The sequence below is a fragment of the Oncorhynchus mykiss genome, chromosome 23 (genome assembly GCF_013265735.2).
Source record: "Oncorhynchus mykiss isolate Arlee chromosome 23, USDA_OmykA_1.1, whole genome shotgun sequence".
Lineage (NCBI taxonomy): Eukaryota > Metazoa > Chordata > Actinopteri > Salmoniformes > Salmonidae > Oncorhynchus > Oncorhynchus mykiss.
In genome coordinates this window covers 23,987,849-24,008,780 of record NC_048587.1, presented here as the reverse complement: position 1 = coordinate 24,008,780, position 20,932 = coordinate 23,987,849, and the positions used below count along the sequence as shown (strand labels likewise).

At 44.7% G+C, this 20,932-nt stretch overlaps 1 protein-coding gene across 2 annotated transcripts in view; it reads left to right on the top strand.

Moving 5' to 3' along the window:
• Positions 1 to 20,932, top strand: part of LOC110502467 (cGMP-dependent protein kinase 1) — a 169,354-nt gene that overhangs the window by 28,212 nt on the left and 120,210 nt on the right. For both annotated transcript variants that reach the window (XM_021580501.2, XM_021580500.2), the window contains exon 2: positions 10,542 to 10,708. In XM_021580501.2, the coding sequence (XP_021436176.2) occupies positions 10,542 to 10,708 (167 nt within the window). The remainder of the gene's footprint in view (positions 1 to 10,541; positions 10,709 to 20,932) is intronic.

Here is a 20,932-nt window from a genome sequence, read left to right as displayed (position 1 = left end):
TCTAGTTCATTATCACATGACCACTCAATTTGTTTACATCGGATATGTGCTTTAATGTAAATCATCACACCCCTCCTCTTCCTTCAATCCTGTCTCTTCTGAAAACATTGTAGCCAATCACAGTCAAAGCAGCATATGGAGAGTTTTTATGGAGCCGTGTCTCTGAGAGGCAGAGGAAGTCAAGGTTGGAGTCTGTGAGTAGATGTTGAATTTGTCACTTTTTGAAATGACACTACGAATGTTCAAGTGCCCCCCTAGTAGTCCCTTGGGCTTAGCTCGTGGGTCCCAGGTCCCAGATGACTCGAGAGTGATTGACACATTGAAAAAAGTTACATTTTTGGTGTTTTCTGAAAGCTGGGTTTAGGCCGTTTTGTTTTGTTTTGACCAGGGGCAGTTCGGCAGCGCAATTAACAATCCCTCCCGCCTGCACTGGATGCGGGGAACTAATTAAAACAGCTTGCGTACCAGAAGCAGAGTCAGGGATCATTTATAGTGACTTGGGTATGTTTGAAGAGTCAAAATCTATCCTGGAGCCGGGTGAGTCGAGAGAAACCATGGTACCATAGCACTCACCCTCTTCCACAGCGGCGACGATCAGTGGACAAGGCCATCCACCGCTTTCCACTCCGGTGCGTATCGCTGGATCGGTGATGTTGGGCCCAGGATTGAGTTGCACATCCCCGGAGAGCAGGAGGGTAGTGAACAGGTAGTTTAACAGTTTCCGATAAATGTTGGACTTGTGTTTGTTACGCCTAAGCGGTTCAGTAGAATAGGGAGCGAGATAGACTTGGCCATTATTCAGAACATTATGGTACGCTGTGTACTGTCTGCTCCCGTGGAACGGTGAACCAATGTGTTTGGTGTTGATATTCTCCGGCAGTAGATTTGTATCATCCCAGCAAGGACGCACTGAGATTATCAGTAGAGTGCTGTAAGTACATAAATTGTTGTTGAAATTAATATCCAACTAGTCAGTGAAAACTGTGTGGAGTTAAGAACAAATTCTTATTTTTTAATGACGGCCTAGGATCAGTGGGTTAACTGCCTTGTTCAGGGGCAGAATAACAGATTTTTCTAGGGATGGTTTTACAATTTTTTGCAAAAAAACCCTAACTTTACTCAGTACTTTGTTGAAGCACCTTTGGCAGCGATTACAGGATCAACTGTGTGGAGTTTGAAGTTTGTGACAGCAACTATGTGATCTTATTACAGTAATAGAGTGCCTTCGGAAAGTATTCAGACCCCTTGACTTTTTCCACATTTTGTTAGGATAACGCCTTATTCTAAAATTGATTGAATAATTTTTTCCCCCTCATCAATTTGCACACAATACCCCATAATGACAAAGCAGAAACTGAAATATTACATTTACATGAGAAATCAGACCCTTTACTGCTTTGTTGAAACACCTTTGGCAGCGATTACAGCCTTGAGTCTTCTTGGGTATTACGCTACAAGCTTGGCACACCTGTTTTTGGGGAGTTTTTCCCATTCTTCTCTGCAGATCCTCTCAATCTCTGTCAGGTTGGATGGGGTCTATCCAGAGATGTTAGATCGGGTTCAAATCCAGGCTCTGGCTGGGCCACTCAAGGACATTCAGAGATTTGTCCCGAAGCCACTCCAGTGTTGTCTTGGCTGTGTGCTTTGGGTCATTGTAATGTTGGAAGGTGAACCTTCGCCCCAATCTGAGGTCCTGAGCGCTCTGGATCAGGTTACGTTAAGGATCTCGCTGTACTTTGCTCCGTTCATCTTTGCCTCGATCCTGAGTAGTCTCCCAGTCCCTGCCACTGAAAAACAACCCCACAGCATGATGCTGTCACCACCATGCTTCACCGTAGGGATAGGGCCAGGTTTCCTCCAGGCGTGACACTTGGCATTCAGGCCAAGGAGTTCAATCTTGGTTTCATCAGACCAGAGAATCTTGTTTCTCATGGTCTGAGAGTCTTTAGGTGCCTTTGGGCAAACTCCATGCAGGCTGTCATGTGCCTTTTACTGAGGAGTGGCTTCCGTCTGGCCACTCTTCCATAAAGGCCTGATTGGTGGAGTGCTGCAGAGATGGTTCTCCCATCTCCACAGAGGAATTCTAGATCTCTGTCAGAGTGACCATCGGGTTCTTGGTCAAATCGCTGTCCAAGACCCTTCTCCCCTGATTTCTCAGTTTGGACGAGCGGCCAGCTCTAGGAAGAGTCTTGATGGTTCCAAACTTCTTCCATTTAAGAATGATGGAGGCCACTGTGTTTTTGGGGACTTGCTGCAGGATGTTTTTGGTACCCTTCCCCAGATCTGTGCCTCGACACAATCCTGTTTCGGAGCTCTATGGACAATTCCTTCAACCTCATGGCTTGGTTTTTGCTCTAACATTCACTGTCAACTGTAGGACCTTATATAGACAGGTGTGTGCCTTTCCAAGCATGTCAAATTAATTGAATTTACCACAGGTGGACTCCAATTAACTTGTAGAAACATTTCAAGGATGATCAAAGGAAACAGGATGCACCTGCACTCAATTTCGAGTCTCATAGTAAAGGGTCTGAATACTTATGTAAAAAAGGTATTTCTGCTTGTAATTTTCAATACATTTGCAAACATTTCTAAAATCCTTTTTTCGTTTTGTCATCATTGTGTGTAGATTGCTGAGGATTTCTATTTATTTAATTGATTTTAGAAGGCTGTAATGTAATAAAATGTGAAAAAAGTCTAGGGGTCTGAATAGTTGCCGAATGCACTGTATAGAGACTATGTCTTGAAATTACATATCATCTTCTATGTAGAATAACCCCTAACCTTCTAACAACTGTTGTGTAGCTTGTGAGAGTCATAGAGCCAAACATTACATGTGTGTTTGTGAGATTTTCAGCTTTTCGTAGAAATCTTTTAATATGGTTTGTAGCTCAAATCATTCGGACTCTTCAGACATTTCTGTAAAAAGAAACGCCTAACAAGTCCTCAACTGGCAGCTTCATTAAATACTGTAGTACCCGCAAAACACCAGTCTCAACATCAACAGTGAAGAGGCGACTCCGGGATGCTGGCCTTCTAGGCAGAGTTGCAAAGAAAATGCCATATCTCAGACTGGCCAATAAATAAAAAAGATTAAGATCAGTAAAAGCACACAGACACTGGACAGAGGAACTGCCAAGAAGGCCAGCATTCCGGAGTCACCTCTTCACTGTTGACGGTGAGACTGGTGTTTTGCTGGTACTATTTAATGAAGCTACCAGTTGAGGACTTGTGAAGCGTCTGTTTCTCAAACTAGACACTCAAATGTACTTGTCCTCTTGCTGAGTTGTGCACCCACTCCTCTTTCTATTCTGGTTAGAGCCAGTTTGCTCTGTTCTGTGAAGGGAGTAGTACACAGCTTTGTACGAGATCTTCAGTTTCTTGGCCATTTATTTCATAGAATAGCCTTCCTTTCTTGAATAGACTGAGTTTCAGAAGAAAGTTCTTTGTTTTTGGCCATTTTGAGCCTGTAATGGAACCCACAAAATGCTGATGCTTCAGATACTCATCTAGTCTAAAGAAGGACAGTTTTATTGCTTCTTTAATCAGAACAACAGTTTTCAGCTGTGCTAACATAATTGCAAAAGAGTTTTCTAACGATCAATTAGCCTTTTTAAATTACAAACTTGAATTAGCTAACAAAACATGCCATTGGAACACAGGAGTGATGGTTGCTGATAATAGGCCTCTGTACGCCTATGTAGATATTCCATTCAAAATCAAATGTTTCCAGCTACAATAGTAATTTACAACATTAACAATGTCTACACTGTATTTCTGGTCAATTGTATGTTATTTTAATAGACAACAAATGTGTTTTTCTTTAAAAAACAAAGACATTTCTAAGTGACCCCAAACTTTTGAACGGTAGTGTATATTATTTAGTACATGTAAAGACAAGATTGAGAATAGTCTGATGGGGAAGAGTATTATCACTTGTGAATGATGCCCAGTAGTCTAAGAAACAGCGCATAATTTCCCCCCTACTTTTTCAAATCAGAGTCACATGCATCATGTAGCCTAGCCCATTGACAAGGTTTGTATCACAACCTTATCAATGGCCTAATAACTCTGGAACAGGGTTAGAGAGCCCATAGCCTACAGAGCCTGGTGAAACGTGTTATTATAAGCCCATTCATTGTGCAATTTCGTGTGAAAATAACATTTTGACTGGCCACTAATTAAAAGAGGATCCCAGCTTTCTCGTGCTGCTAGATTTATTTCTCAATTCTTAAAATGATACACATTCATCCTCTTTACGATCGGTGTAGCCTACCTGAGCTATTCTAGTTCAGTCCAGTCTACGGGTGACATATTTTTTTGTTGTGGGACATTCAAAATAAAAAATAAACACCAGATTAAATTGAGAATAGGAGGACCTGTTTCAAATTATCACTTTGTTACCCGTTCAACACCGAATGTGTGCATGTGTGCACTCCCTCGGAAATCGTTCAGGGAAAATATACTTTCTGTTTTATTCAGCTATGATCAATTGTGTTCTTCTTACTATACAATAATATAAAATAATGCCACAGGAATTATAAGCAAGTCTTGCCTGCAAAATGTACTAGTGTAGCCCACAGATATATTGTATAGCCAGATCAGGGCCTAACATATGAATATGCAATTCTGTTATTCTGAAATAGGCTTCATTTTCTTCTTCATATCGCAATTGTAACGACGTTCGTCTGTAGGAGGAGAAGCGGACCAAAAAGCAGCGTGGTGGTTATTCATGTTCTTTAATGGAAAACTGAACGATACATGAAATAACTCAAATCTACAAAACAACAAACGGAACGTGAAAACCTATACAGCCTATCCTGTGACAACAAACACAGTGACAGGAACAATCACCCACAAACACATAGTGAAACCCAGGCTACCTAAGTATGATTCTCAATCAGAGACAACTAATGACACCTGCCTCTGATTGAGAACCATACTAGGCCGAAAACATAAAAATGCCCCAAAACATAGAAAAACAAACATAGACTGCCCACCCAACTCACGCCCTGACCATACTAAATAAATACAAAACAACAGAAATAGAGGTCAGAACGTGACAGTACCCCCCCCCCCAAAGGTGCGGACTCCGGCCGCAAAACCTTGACCTATAGGGGAGGGTCTGGGTGGGCGTCTGTCCGCGGTGGCGGCTCTGGCGCAGGACGCGGACCCCACTTCACCATTGTCTTAGTCCGCCTTATTGTCCGCCTCCCTGGCTTACTCACCATGGCCACCCCTCTCAATGACCCCACTGGACAGAGGGGCTGCTCGGGACAGAGGGGCAGCTTGGGACAGAGGTGAAGCAGCTGCTCGGGACAGAGGGACAACTGCTCGGGACAGAGGGGCAGCTGCTCGGGACAGAGGGGCGATAGCAGCTCGGGACAGAGGGGCGATAGCAGCTCGGGACAGAGGGGCGATAGCAGCTCGGGACAGAGGGGCGATAGCAGCTCGGGACAGAGGGGCGATAGCAGCTCGGGACAGAGGGGCGATAGCTGCTCGGGACAGAGGGGCGGCAGCTGCTCGGGACAGAGGGGCGGCAGATGCTCGGGACAGAGGGGCAGCTGCTCGGGACAGAGGGGCGGCAGCAGCTTGGGACAGAGGGGCGACAGCTGCTCTGGACAGAGGGGCAGCTGCTCGGGCGGCCCCTGGCTTACTGGCGGCCCCTGGCTGACTGCCGGCACTGGCGGCCCCTGGCTTACTGGCGGCACTGGCGGCCCCTGGCTGACTGGCGGCACTGGCGGCCCCTGGCTGACTGGCGGCACTGGCGGCCCCTGGCTGACTGGCGGCACCTGGCTGACTGGCGGCACTGGCGGCTCCTGGCAGACGGGCGGCGCTGGCGGCGCTGGGCAGACGGGCGGCGCTGGCGGCGCTGGGCAGACGGACGGCGCTGGCGCCGCTGGGCAGACGGGAAGCTCAGCTGGCGCTGGGCAGACGGGAAGCTCCGGCAACGCTGGAGAAGAGGAAGGCCCTGGTAGCGCCGGAGAGGCGGGAGACTCCGGCAGCGGCGCCGGACAGGCGGGAGGCTCCGGCAGCGGCGCCGGACAGGCGGGAGGCTCCGGCAGCGGCGCCGGACAGGCGGGAGGCTCCGGCAGCGGCGCCGGACAGGCGGGAGTCTCCGGACAGGCGGGAGGCTCCGGCAGCGGCGCCGGACAGGCGGGAGGCTCCGGCAGAGGCGCCGGACAGGCGGGAGGCTCCGGCAGCGGCGCCGGACAGGCGAGAGGCTCCGGCAGAGGCGCCGGACAGGTGGGAGGCTCCGGCAGCGCTGGAGAGGAGGAAGCCCCTGTAAGGATGGGCCGGAGAGACAGCCTGGTACGGGGGGCTGCCACCGGAGGGCTGGTGCGTGGAGGTGGTGACGGATAGACCGGGCCGTGAAGGCGTACTGGAGATCTTGAGAGCAGGGCTGGCACCAACCGCCCTGGCTGGATCTTCACCCTAGCCCGGCAGATGTGGGGAGCTGGGATGTAGCGCACCGGGCTAAGCACGCGTACTGGGGACACCGTGCGCACAACTGCATAACACGGTGCCTGACCAGCACCACGCCCGCCACAGTTAGCACTGCTAGGAGCACTGTAGTGCTGAGATGGCACAGGACGTGCAAGGCTAGGGAGATGCACAGGAGGCCTGGTGCGTGAGGCTGGCACAGTCTTCACCAGACCCCTCGCACGCACCTCAGGATGAGTATGGAGAGCTGACCCCGGTGCCATTAAATCCCTGACACGCTCCGTCGGGCGAATGTCGTGCCTCATGCACCAAACCAGCAAGTCCCTCATATCACTCTCCTCCAATTTCCCCATTAACTCCTTCACAGTCTCTGCTTCGCTCACCTCCAACACCAGCTCTGGTTCTGAGCTCCTCCTTGGCTCCTCACGATAAACGGGGGAGTTGGCTCAGGTCTGACTCCTGACTCTGCCACACTCCCCCTGTGCCCCCCCCCAATAAATTTTTGGGGGTGACTCTCGGGCTTCCATCCGCTCTGCCGTGCTAGTTCCTCATAATGCCGCCTCTCTGCTTTTGCTGCCTCCAGCTCGGCCTTGGGGCGGCAATATTCTCCTGGCTCTGCCCAGGGTCCTTTCCCGTCTAGAATCTCCTCCCAAGTCCATCTCTCCAAGTAGTGCAGCCTCTCCCACTGCTGATTTTGCTGCTGCTGCTGTTGCTCCTCCTGCTGCTGCTTTTGCTGCTGCTCCTGCTGCACCAGTCGCTTCTCCTGCTGCTGCTGTTGCTGCTGCCTCTGTTTACCACGCCGCTTGGTCCTTGGTAGGTGGGTGATTCTGTAACGACGTTCGTCTGTAGGAGGAGAAGCGGACCAAAAAGCAGCGTGGTGGTTATTCATGTTCTTTAATGGAAAACTGAACGATACATGAAATAACTCAAATCTACAAAACAACAAACGGAACGTGAAAACCTATACAGCCTATCCTGTGACAACAAACACAGTGACAGGAACAATCACCCACAAACACACAGTGAAACCCAGGCTACCTAAGTATGATTCTCAATCAGAGACAACTAATGACACCTGCCTCTGATTGAGAACCATACTAGGCCGAAAACATAGAAATGCCCCAAAACATAGAAAAACAAACATAGACTGCCCACCCAACTCACGCCCTGACCATACTAAATAAATACAAAACAACAGAAATAGAGGTCAGAACGTGACAGCAATGTTTCTTTAGACATGCCTAAAATAAATAATGGATTTATTGAGATGGTGTAGGATATATTACATTGATTTATTAGGTTTCTTAAAATGTAGATGTTCCTAATTAAACCTCTACGGGATCGGTGTCCCCCCTGTGGGATGGTTGAGCTAACGTAGGCTAATGTGATTAGCATGAGGTTGTAAGTACAAAGAAAATTTCCTAGGACATAGACATTTCTGATATGGGCAGAAAGCTTAAATTCTTGTTAATGTATCTACACTGTCCAATTTAAAGTAGCTATTACAGTGAAATAATACCATGCTATTATTTGGGGAGAGTGGACAGTTAAGAACTTGAAAATGTATCAATAAACCAATTAGGCACATTTGGACAGTCTTGAAACAACATTTTGAACAGAAATGCAATGGTTCATTGACTCAGTCTAAAAGTTTGCACATACACTATTGCCATCTAGTGGCCAACATCTAATTTGCGCCTTGATTCCTTAGTTATACAGTGGGGCAAACAAGTATTTAGTCAGCCACCAATTGTGCAAGTTCTCCCACTTAAAAAGATGAGAGGCCTGTAATTTGCATCATAGGTACACTTCAACTATGACAGACAAAATGAGAATTCACATTGTAGGATTTTTTATGAATTTATTTGCAAATTATGGTGGAAAATAAGTATTTGGTAATCTACAAACAAGCAAGATTTCTGGCTCTCACAGACCTGTAACTTCTTCCTCTGTCCTCCACTCGTTTCCTGTATTAATGGCACCTGTTTGAACTTGTTATCAGTATAAAAGACACCTGTCCACAAACAGTCACACTCCAAACTCCACTATGGCCAAGACCAAAGAGCTGTCAAAGGACACCAGAAACAAAATTGTAGACCTGCACCAGTCTGGGAAGACTGGTGCATTTTAGGAAATGGAAGACATACAAGACCACTGATAATCTCCCTCGATCTGGGGCTCCACGCAAGATCTCACCCCGTGGGGTCAAAATGAGCACAAGAATGGTGAGCAAAAATCCCAGAACCACACGGGGGGACCTAGTGAATGACCTGCAGAGAGGTGGGACCAAAGTAACAAAGCCTACCATCAGTAACACACTATGCCGTCAGGGACTCAAATCCTGCAGTGCCAGACGTGTGCCCCTGCTTAAGCCAGTACATGTCCAGGCCCGTCAGAAGTTTGCTAGAGAGCATTTGGATGATCCAGAAGAAGATATGGAGAATGTCATATGGTCAAATGAAACCAAAATATAACTTTTTGGTAAATACTCAACTCGTCGTGTTTGGAGGACAAAGAATGCTGAGTTGCCTCCAAAGAACACCATACCTACTGTGAAGCATGGGGGTGGAAACATCATGCTTTGGGGCTGTTTTTCTGCAAAGGGACCAGGACGACTGATCCGTGTCAAGGAAAGAATGAATGGGGCCATGTATCATGAGATTTTGAGTGAAAACCTCCTTCCATCAGCAAGGGCATTGAAGATGAAATGTGACTGGGTCTTTCAGCATGACAATGATCCCAAACACACCGCCTGGGCAACGAAGGAGTGGCATCGTAAGAAGCATTTCAAGGTCCTGGAGTGGCCTAGCCAGTCTCCAGATCTCAACCCCATAGAAAATCTTTGGAGGGAGTTGAAAGTCCATGTTGCCCAGCAACAGCCCCAAAACATCACTGCTCTAGAGGAGATCTGCATGGAAGAATGGGCCAAAATACCAGCGACAGTGTGTGAAAACCTTGTGAAGACTTACAGAAAACGTGTGAACTCTGTCATTGCCAACAAAGGGTATTAAACAAAGTATTGAGAAACTTTTGTTATTGACCAAATACTTATTTTCCACCATAATTTGCAAATATATTCATTAAAAATCCTACAATGTGATTTTCTTGATTTTTTTCCCCTCATTTTGTCTGTCATAGTTGAAGTGTACCTATGAAGAAAACATACAGGCCTCTCTCATCTTTTTAAGTGGGAGAACTTGCACAATTGGTGGCTGACTAAATACTTTTTTGCCCCACTGTATATTGACCTTTGTCTTGCATTTCAAAGATGAAAAAATATTAACATTTTTTTCTTTGTATTATCTTTTACCAGATCTAATGTGTTTTATTCTCCTACATTAATTTCAATTTCCACAAACTTCAAAGTGTTTCCTTTCAAATGGTATCAAGAATAAGCATATCATTGCTTCAGGTCCTGAGCTACAAGAAGTTAGATTTGGGTATGTTTTTTTAGGTGAAAATTGAAAAAGGGGTTTGATCCTTAAGATGTTCACACCTGACCTCTTGATTACGACACTTTGAATTAGAAGTGTTCATTATACCATCCCCTAGCAACAGGTTGCACTGCATATTCATAGCACAGAATAATGTCAGTTCACATCTCTTAAAATAGCTTTGTGGATTACCCTTGTAGAAAAGTCTAAGCTAAATTTGTCTTTACACAGGATACACAGGATACTTCTATTTGGCATGGATTTCTTTTGTTTTTTGGGTTGTTGCGACTGTTGAAACAAATTTAAATAATAAGAGTCATCTTGAAACCACAGAATTTAGAACACATTTTGTTAACGGGGTATTTTCTGAATATTCAGTTGAATAATAATTTTAAATTCAGCGGGCTCACAATACTCCACCTTAGACAAACTGCTGAATGTCTAAACAAGGTACACTCTTTTTGTAGGGCATTATGCAATCAGTGTTTCCAACATGCTTTTCTAGGTACAGTACGGTGTAAAAATAGAGACAGAAAAATGGGTAGGGGGTATCCACTCCAGCTAAACAATGCCAAGGAAAACACTAATTGCCAATGAGTGTTTTACATGTCCTTACAATGACATATGAATCCCATTTATTTACCTCCTCCTCTGTCCCCCCAGGTCCAAAGACCTGATCAAGGAGGCCATCTTGGACAATGACTTCATGAAGAACCTGGAGCTGTCTCAGATCCAGGAGATCGTGGACTGCATGTACCCTGTGGAGTATGGCAAAGACAGCTGCATCATCAAGGAGGGTGATGTGGGCTCATTGGTCTACGTCATGGAAGGTACATACAGTATCTTTACTCACTCCCTGCATCACACACTGAGATTTGTACTTCTGGCATTGGGGTTTTGTGAGGTTGTGTGAGGCTCTAAAATGTTCTTGTTGTTGTTGTTGTTGTTTGAAACAGGATTGGATAACCATAAGTGGGAATAACCATTACAGTTACAGTGCTTTGCAAAAGTGTTCATCCCCTTTGGTGTTTTCGCTATTTTGTTGCATTGGAACCTGTAGTTTAAATTGATTTTTATTTATTTAATTTAATGTAATGGACATACACAAAATAGTTTTAATTGGTGAAGTGAAATGAAAATAATAATTTTCAAAAAATTCTAAAATATAAACAATGTAAAAGTGGTGCGTGTGTATGTACTCACCCCTTTTGCTATAAAGCCCCTAAATAAAATCTGGTGCAACCAATTTCCTTGAGAAGTCACATAATTAGTTAAATAAAGTCCACCTGTGTGCAATCTAAGTGTCACATGATCTCAGTATATATACACCTGTTCTGAAAGGCCCCAGAGTCTGAAACACCACTAAGCAAGCGGCACCACCAAGCAAGCGGCACCATGAAGTCCAAGGAGCTCTCTAAACAGGCCAGGGACAAAGTTGTGGAGAAGTACAGATTAGGGTTGGGTTATAAAAAAATATCAGAAACTTTGAACATCCCACGGAGCACCATTAAATCCATTATTAAAAATGGAAAGAATATGGCACCACAACAAACCTGCCAAGAGAGGACCACCCATCAAAACTCACAGACCAGGCAAGGAGGGCATAAATCAGAGAGGCAACAAAGAGACCAAAGATAACCCTGAAGGAGCTGCAAAGCTCCACTGCGGAGATTGGAGTATCTGTCCACAGGACCACTTTAAGCCATACACTCTGCAGAGCTTGGCTTTAAGGAAGAGTGGCCAGAAAAAAAGACATTGCTTAAAGAAATAAATAAGCAAACACTTTTGGTGTTCTTCAAAAGGCATGTGGGAGACTCCCCAAACATATGGAAGAAGGTACTCTGGGAAGATGAGACTAAAATCAAGCTTTTTGGCCACCAAGGAAAATGCCGTCTGGCGTAAACCCAAGACCTCTCATCACACCAAGAACACCAACCCTAAATTGAAATTTGATGGTGTCAGCATCATGCTATGGGGATGTTTTTCATCGGCAGGTACTGGGAAACTGGTCAGAATTGAAGGAATGATGGATGGCGCTAAATACAGGGACATTTTTGAGGGGAAACATGTTTCAGTCTTCCAGAGATTTGAGACTGGGATGGAGGTTCACCTTCCAGCAGGACAATCACCCTAAGCATACCGCTAAAGCAACACTCAAATGATTTAAGGGGAAACATTTAAATGTCTTGGAGTGGCCTTGTCAAAGCCCACACCTCAATTCAATTGAGAATCTGTGGTATGATTTAAACATTGCTGTACACCAGTGGAACCCATCCAACTTGAAGGAGCTGGAGCAGTTTTGCCTTGAAGAATGGGGGGGTGTGAATAGTTATGCACGCTCAAGTTTTCATTTTTTTTTTGTCTTATTTCTTGTTTGTTTTCACAATAAAAAAATATTTTGCATCTTCAAAGTGGTAGGCATGTTGTGAAAAGCAAATGATACAACCCCCCCCCCCCCCCCCCCCAAAAAAAAAAAATCTATATTAATTCCAGGTTGTGAAGCAACAAAATATGAAAATTGCACAGGGGGGTGAATACTTTCGCAAGCCACTGTAGAGTTTGACCAGTCTGTCCAGACTGGATCTCAAGGGATTTTGGAATGGGCCGTTTAGTTAAAATGAGATATTTTCTGATCTTTTCAGACACAAAAAGTTGTCTATATGGCTCCATTCCAGAATTCTAGAATAGCCTGGGTCTTTTCTGGAAAGGAAGAAGAACTCAGAAAGATTTATTTGTCTAGGACTTTTTTATACAATGTCATTGTGGCAAAGCATTTAAGCGACTTTAGGGGATCTTGACAATGACAAAGGCAATGTACTGCACTATAAACCTCCACAGACCCATAGTAATGGAAAACATATACGTTTTGTTTGGTGTTATATTCTCTGCCTCTTTGTGGGGGGATACTTCTCAGAAATGAATGTGTATGTGTGTGTAATAGTTACAGTGACATTTCAAGTTAATTGAAGCGGTTATTGTTTGATGCCACTGGAGGAGCATTTACAGTGCCTTGCGAAAGTATTCGGCCCCCTTGAACTTTGCGACCTTTTGCCACATTTCAGGCTTCAAACATAAAGATATAAAACTGTATTTTTTTGTGAAGAATCAACAACAAGTGGGACACAATCATGAAGTGGAACGACATTTATTGGATATTTCAAACTTTTTTAACAAATCAAAAACTGAAAAATTGGGCGTGCAAAATTATTCAGCCCCCTTAAGTTAATACTTTGTAGCGCCACCTTTTGCTGCGATTACAGCTGTAAGTCGCTTGGGGTATGTCTCTATCAGTTTTGCACATCGAGAGACTGACATTTTTTCCCATTCCTCCTTGCAAAACAGCTCGAGCTCAGTGAGGTTGGATGGAGAGCATTTGTGAACAGCAGTTTTCAGTTCTTTCCACAGATTCTCGATTGGATTCAGGTCTGGACTTTGACTTGGCCATTCTAACACCTGGATATGTTTATTTTTGAACCATTCCATTGTAGATTTTGCTTTATGTTTTGGATCATTGTCTTGTTGGAAGACAAATCTCCGTCCCAGTCTCAGGTCTTTTGCAGACTCCATCAGGTTTTCTTCCAGAATGGTCCTGTATTTGGCTCCATCCATCTTCCCATCAATTTTAACCATCTTCCCTGTCCCTGCTGAAGAAAAGCAGGCCCAAACCATGATGCTGCCACCACCATGTTTGACAGTGGGGATGGTGTGTTCAGCTGTGTTGCTTTTACGCCAAACATAACGTTTTGCATTGTTGCCAAAAAGTTCAATTTTGGTTTCATCTGACCAGAGCACCTTCTTCCACATGTTTGGTGTGTCTCCCAGGTGGCTTGTGGCAAACTTTAAATGACACTTTTTATGGATATCTTTAAGAAATGGCTTTCTTCTTGCCACTCTTCCATAAAGGCCAGATTTGTGCAATATACGACTGATTGTTGTCCTATGGACAAAGTCTCCCACGTCAGCTGTAGATCTCTGCAGTTCATCCAGAGTGATCATGGGCCTCTTGGCTGCATCTCTGATCAGTCTTCTCCTTGTATGAGCTGAAAGTTTAGAGGGACAGCCAGGTCTTGGTAGATTTGCAGTGGTCTGATACTCCTTCCATTTCAATATTATCGCTTGCACAGTGCTCCTTGGGATGTTTAAAGCTTGGGAAATCTTTTTGTATCCAAATCTGGCTTTAAACTTCTTCACAACAGTATCTCGGACCTGCCTGGTGTGTTCCTTGTTCTTCATGATGCTCTCTGCGCTTTTAACGGACCTCTGAGACTATCACAGTGCAGGTGCATTTATACGGAGACTTGATTACACACAGGTGGATTGTATTTATCATCATTAGTCATTTAGGTCAACATTGGATCATTCAGAGATCCTCACTGAACTTCTGGAGAGAGTTTGCTGCACTGAAAGTAAAGGGGCCCAATTTTTCAGTTTTTGATTTGTTAAAAAAGTTTGAAATATCCAATAAATGTCGTTCCACTTCATGATTGTGTCCCACTGGTTGTTGATTCTTCACAAAAAAATACAGTTTTATATCTTTATGTTTGAAGCCTGAAATGTGGCAAAAGGTCGCAAAGTTCAAGGGGGCCAAATACTTTCGCAAGGCACTGTATTTTATACAGGCCACTGATTTAATTTATGCAATCTGTAGCAGTGTTTATGGATTCCTTATTGGATGAAAAATTGGTAACTGGGTGTTTTCCTAGAAAGACAAAACAGAAGTCTATATATTCTGCAAGAGAGAATGATTGAATACCAAGTTTTAGTGTTCTTGATTAAATGAACCCAAACAGGCGTTTGCACTCTTTAGATCAGGGCATGGGAGGAATCCCTGTCACTGCCAATGCTGACGGAATATATTTGTATTGATAATATAAATCACATAAAGTCCCAACATCACTGAAATAGCTGCACAAACTGTACAATGAAAAATTACCAAGATTGAGAATGATGGAAAAATGTCAGGGACACATTTGCATTGTGGTCGTCTAGCTCAGCTAATCCATGTAGGCTACTGTGCAGCGAAATAGTGTTGAAGGAAGTACACTCTCTTGACTGATCTTTCTCATTGTCACTGACACTGATGGCTCTTCAACAGGATGGCTGCTAAAATAAACTCCTTTAAGATTAAATATTACTTTGAGTTTAGAGCAACAGCTCTGTTTTCTTTGCCTCTAGACCTAAAGTACGAACACATCAAGAGGTAGATATCAGAACTGTGGCATTTCAAGTTGATTGTGTTTGTGAGAAGGTTAGCCTCAGTCAGATTGATTGACATTTTGGGTGTGCAGAGGTTTTCAGATCGTACTGTTTATACAGTGCATTCAGAAAATATTCAGACCCCTTCACTTTTTGTCCACATTTTGTTACATTAGTTTTATTCTGAAATTGATTAAATAAATGCTTTTCCTCATCAATCTACACACAATACCCTGTAATGACAAAACGAAAAATAGGTTTTTAGATTTATTTCCAAATCTAAAGAGAGCAAAAGCCTTATTTACATAAATATACAGACCAATTGCTACGAGACTCAAAATTGAGCTTTTTCCATTGATCATCCTTGAGATGTTTCTACAACTTGATTGGAGTCCACCTGTGGTAAATTCATTTGATTGGACATGATTTGTAAAGGCACACACCTGTCTATATAAGGTCACACAGTTGACAGTGCATGTCAGAGCATAAACCAAGCCACGAGGTCGAAGGAATTGTCCATAGAGCTCTGAGACAGGATTGTGTCGAGGTACGGATCTGGGGAAGGGTACCAAAAAATGTCTGCAGCACTGAAGGTCCAAGAACACAGTGGTCTCCATCATTCTTAAATGGAAGACGTTTGGAACCACCAAGACTCTTCCTAGAGCTGGCCACCCGTCCAAACTGAGCAATTGGGGTAGAAGGGCCTTTGTCAGGGATTTGACCAAGAACCCGATGGTCACTCTGACAGAGCTCCAGAGTTCCTCTGTGAAGATGGGAGAACCTTCCAGAAGGACAACCATCTCTGCAGCACTCCACCAATAAGGCCTTTATGGTACAGTGGCCAGACAGAAGCCACTCCTCAGTAAAAGGCACAAGACAGCCCGCTTGGAGGTTGCCAAAGGGCACCTAAAATCTCTCAGACCATGAAACCAAGATTGAAGTTTTTGGCCTGATTGACAAGTTCCTCATTTGAAGGAAACCAGGCACCACTCATCACCTGGCCAATACCATCCCTATGGTGAGGCATGGTGGTGGCAGCATCATGCTGTGGGGATGTTTTCAGCGGCAGAGACTGGGAAACTAGTTAGGATTGAGGGAAAGATGAACGGAGCGACGTACAGAGAGATTCTTGATCAAAACCTGCTCCAGAGCGCTCAGGACCTCAGACAGGGGCAGAGGTTCACCTTCCAACAGGTCATCAACCCCAAGCACACAGTCAAGACAACGCAGGACTGGCTTCGGGACCAGTCTCTGAATGTCCTTGAGTGGCCCAGGCAGAGCCCGGACTTGAACCCGATCGAACATCTCTGGAGAGATCTGAAAATAGCTGTGCAAAATAAAGGAAACACTTGAGTAAACATGGGATACAAATTATATTGAAGGATGCTTCCACACAGGTGTGGTTCTTGAGTTAATTAAGCAATTAACATCCCATCATACTTTGGGTCATGTATAAAAATGCCCAGTTGCCCATTATTTTGGCTAACATGGCTAGAAGAAGAGATCTCATTGACTTTGAAAGAGGGGCCTCAAAGGAGCATAGGGGGTTTACAGTGTGTGTGTATGTGTGTGTCTCCCAGTCACCAGATCTCAACCCAATTGAACACTCATGGGAGATTCTGGATTGTTTTCTACCACCATCAACAATCCACCAAATTATGGAATTTCTCGTGGAAGAAAGGTGTCACATCCCTCCAATAGAGTTCCAGACACTTCTAGATGTAATGCCAAGGCGCATTGAAGTTGTTCTGGCTGCCCAACACCCTATTAAGACAACTTTGTGTTGTTGTTTCCTTTATTTTGGACTGTATGTGTGTGTAATAGAGGTGGAATCCACTCAAGGCTAGTTTTCCTCAAGGTGATCTGTGTATAGATCAATCTGTTAGATTCTGTGCTATGATCTACCTCACCTCTCAGGGTGTATGTATTAGGGATTATATATATTTTTAATCCAGTAGTGATGATGGCTCACCACTCATCGAACTGGGCGACTTCAACCTCCCAACATCTGCCTTCGATTCATTTCTTTCTACCTCTTTTTTTCCCCTCTTTGCTTCTTTTGACCTCACCCGTTCTCAGTCCCCTCCCACTGTAAATGCAGGTAATATGCTTGTCCTCATCTTTACTAGAGGCTGTTCACCTACTAATCTCACTGCAACCTCCCTCCAGGTCTCTGATCACTACTTTGTTTATTTTCCTGTCTCCCTCTTCTCCAACCCTTCCCACTCAGCCCCTACACAGATGGTCATTCATCTTTGCAATCTTCGCTTTCTCTCTCCTACTACTCTCCTCTTCTTTGCTATCATCTCTCCCTTCTGCTAAATCCTTCTCCCTCATGTCTCCTGATTCTGCCCCCTTGACACTACTCTCCTCCCTTTCCGCTACCTATGACTAGCACTGGCCCCTTTCCTTCTGGCCGGCTTGGCCCTCCCCTCCTGCTCTGTGGCTGAGTGACTCATTGCGAGCTTACAGAACAAGGCTGCGTGCAGCTGAGTGGAAATGTATCCTTGCACTCCCTCCTCTCTACCTTCTCTTCCTCTGTATCCACTGCTAAAGCCACTTTCTATCACTATACATTTCAAGCTTCTGCCTCTACCCTTGGAAACTCTCCCTCCTTTATTCTCCACCTCCTTCCTCCCTCTCTGTGGACAACTTTGTCAACCACTTTGAAAATAAGGTTGATGTCATCCACTCCTCATTCACTCAGCCTATTAAGTCCACTGGTCCCACTCACACAGAACTACCCTTGCGCCTTCACCTCTTTCTCCCCTCTCTCTCCAGATGAAATCCTGCGACTATTGAGGTCCGACCGCTCAACAACCTGCCCGAATGACCCGCATCCCCTCTCCAGAACATATCTGTAGACCTTCTTCGATTCCTCACTTTCCTCATCAATTCAACCCTGACCCCTCTGACTTCAAAATGCCCAGAGACACTCCCCTCCTCAAGAAACCAACACTCGACCCTGCTGATGTCACTTCTTTGTTTTGTTTCCAAAACTCTTGAGTGTGCTGTCTATGACCAACTCTCTCGCTATTTCTCTCAGAACAATCTTCTTGACCCTAACCAGTCAGGCTTCAAGACGGGTCACTCAACTGAGACTACCCTCCTCTGTGTCACGGAGGCTCTCTGCACTGCCAAAGCTGATTCTCTGGTTTTATCCTCCTATCCATCCTCTCAGGGCTTTGTGTCTCAGGATCTGCACACTCTTGGATTGTAATCTTACCTGGCAGACTGCTCCTACCAGGTGACCTGGGGAGGATCTATGTCTGCACTTTGTAATATCACTACTCGTGTTCCCCAGGGCTCGGTTTTAGGACCTCTCCTGTTTTCTCTATACACCAAGTCACTCAGCTCCGTCATATCCTCACATGGTGTTTCTTATCATTGCTATGCCTATGTCACTCAACTACTTTTCTCCTTCCCCCCTTCTGACACCCAGGTGGTGACACACATCACTGTGTGCCTGGCAGATATCTCAGTTTGGATGTCGGCCCACCACCTCAAGCTCAACATCGGCAAGAATGGAGCTGCACTTCCTCCCGGAAAGGCCTGCCTGCTCCAAGACCTCTCCATCACGGTTGACAACTCCATGGTGTCCCTTTCCCAGAGTGCAAAGAACCTTTGTGTGACCCTGGATAACGCCCTGTTGCCCTTCTTCCAAAAACATCTGAAACCCTACCTCTTTGAAGACTATCTTAAATAATCCCACAGCACACCTTCTGTCCTTACTTCCCCTCTAGGTCTCTTCCTACACACAATCTGCTTTAGTGGTAAATGTTAGTAGTTTAACCCTGAGGTCAAGAGCCTTGATTTAAGTTGGAAAAAGTTCAGAGTCTGTGACCTTTAAAACGGGACTGTCGACAGGACTGCTGGCTGTGTCCTCCCAAAGCCTGTGACAGTCACCCAGCACCACAGTGCCAGCATCTTCTGGCCATTGTTTCTGATGTCATTGGTGTGACTCAATTTCATTGCTGTTTGTGATGAGCTGTTAGCCCCATGGTGGCCGCTCTTCTTCAGTGGATAGCTCTCCTTCAGGGGAAAGCTATCCACTATTACATTTACTGTTAAATGTACCTTTTTTAAATTCAATTGTTGCAGAACTTCTCAATTTGATAAGTAATGACCTAAATTAACGGATTTTACTTAATACTCTGTTCTAGTGTAGTCGACATGGAGCTGCTCTTGAACACTGATTACAGTTAAGGAATGAGACTGACGCCCATGTTTATCAGGGGTCCTGATTGGGTGTTTAAAATCTGAACACTCTTGCAGGTCGATAATGGGGATAATAATGGGGTTATTCAGATCCAATTACTATCAAGTGTTTAATTCACTAAACTCCCATTTTGTTATAAAGCTGTAGTAATGATATTAATTATTTTCAGTTGGGTGCCTGTCTTGTACTGGATTCCCTGCTAAGTAGAGGCAGCTTTGTTGAGGGCCTCAGCTGAACTAGGCTAGGGGGGTATACCTCATATACCGTATACCCGGGGTATTTGGAAATAGCCACAGAATGGTTTTTGAATACTGTCAATATCGTTGAAGTTTTTCAATACATTTTAATATTTGCAGCAATTGTTTAATAGCTGCAGTCAACTTGTGCAATGTGTTAGGAGATGAAAGCAGAATGCGTTCTTATTTCACCTGTCACATTATTTTACATTATGAAGCTTACATAGTTCCCCAGAACAGTTGAGCCAGTCATGTGTTTGTTTGTAAATAGCAGAACTTGAGAAAGTGGGAGCAGGTTAATACCAGCTGTATATTGACATTGGTCACATTTTATATTTAAAGTCAACAGTGTTTGTCAAGTGTGCTCCCTCTCCGGCCTCTAGGTCACCAGGCTGCTCGTTATGGCGCACACCTGTCACAATCGTTACGCGCACCTGCGCGTCATCAGTTTCACCTGGACGCTATATGTCACTCCCTTTGGTTCCTTCCCCAGGCGTTATTGTTTCTGTTCCAGTGTCATGTCTGTGCGTTGTTCGTGTTTCTTATTTTGTATTATGTTGTGTTTATTTATTAAAACACTCACTCCCTGAACTTGCTTCCCGACTCTCAGCGCACATCATTACAGAGTAACGCCTCACTCACCTAAGGGAAGCGTCAGGGAGTGTTTCTATTTATTTATTTATTTTTCGGTGGGAATGACGTCGGGTCCAGGAGCCGCTACAGGCTCTCACGCCTCAGACAAATCGCCAGGCTCCCCTGCCTCAGCCGGTCTGTCAGGTTCCCACGCTCCAGTCGGCAACAGGTTCCTGCGCATCAGCAGGGGTGACCGGTCCGCTCCAGGAACCACTAAGACATTTCCTAGAGCTGGTCGCCCGAGCAAACTGAGCAATTGGGTGAGAAGGACCTTGGTCAGGGAGTTGACCTTGAATCCATGGTCACTCTGATAGAGCCCCAGAGTTCCTCAGTGGAGTTCCTCGGCTTTTTTGCATTTTTTGGTGCTCCCTTTTGTACTAAACCAGTAATACCGTAAATCCTGGGGTGAAAGAAGTATGACAATATTAAAATCTGAATACATCCAACCCTAAGCTGAAACCCCATCTTTTGATCCCAAGTTTGTCCAGACTTTCCCTTGTTCTCTTCTCAGAACTTCTCTAAGAGTCTAGTTAATCCACACAATTGGATTCAGGGGATTTAAAGTTAAAATCCTCTGTGATTTAGTGCTTTGTTGACAAAAATTGGACACACTCAATTGGACACACTCCCCAATTATTTTTTTCGACCACACTTGAGAAATGTTGTATTGTGATGTATTTGCTCCTATTAGAGCTCAGTTTGTTGGATTGAAGGCCGGTTTTAGATGTCACTACAATGTATAGAATCCGTCATTATGCAAATTCCCTCGA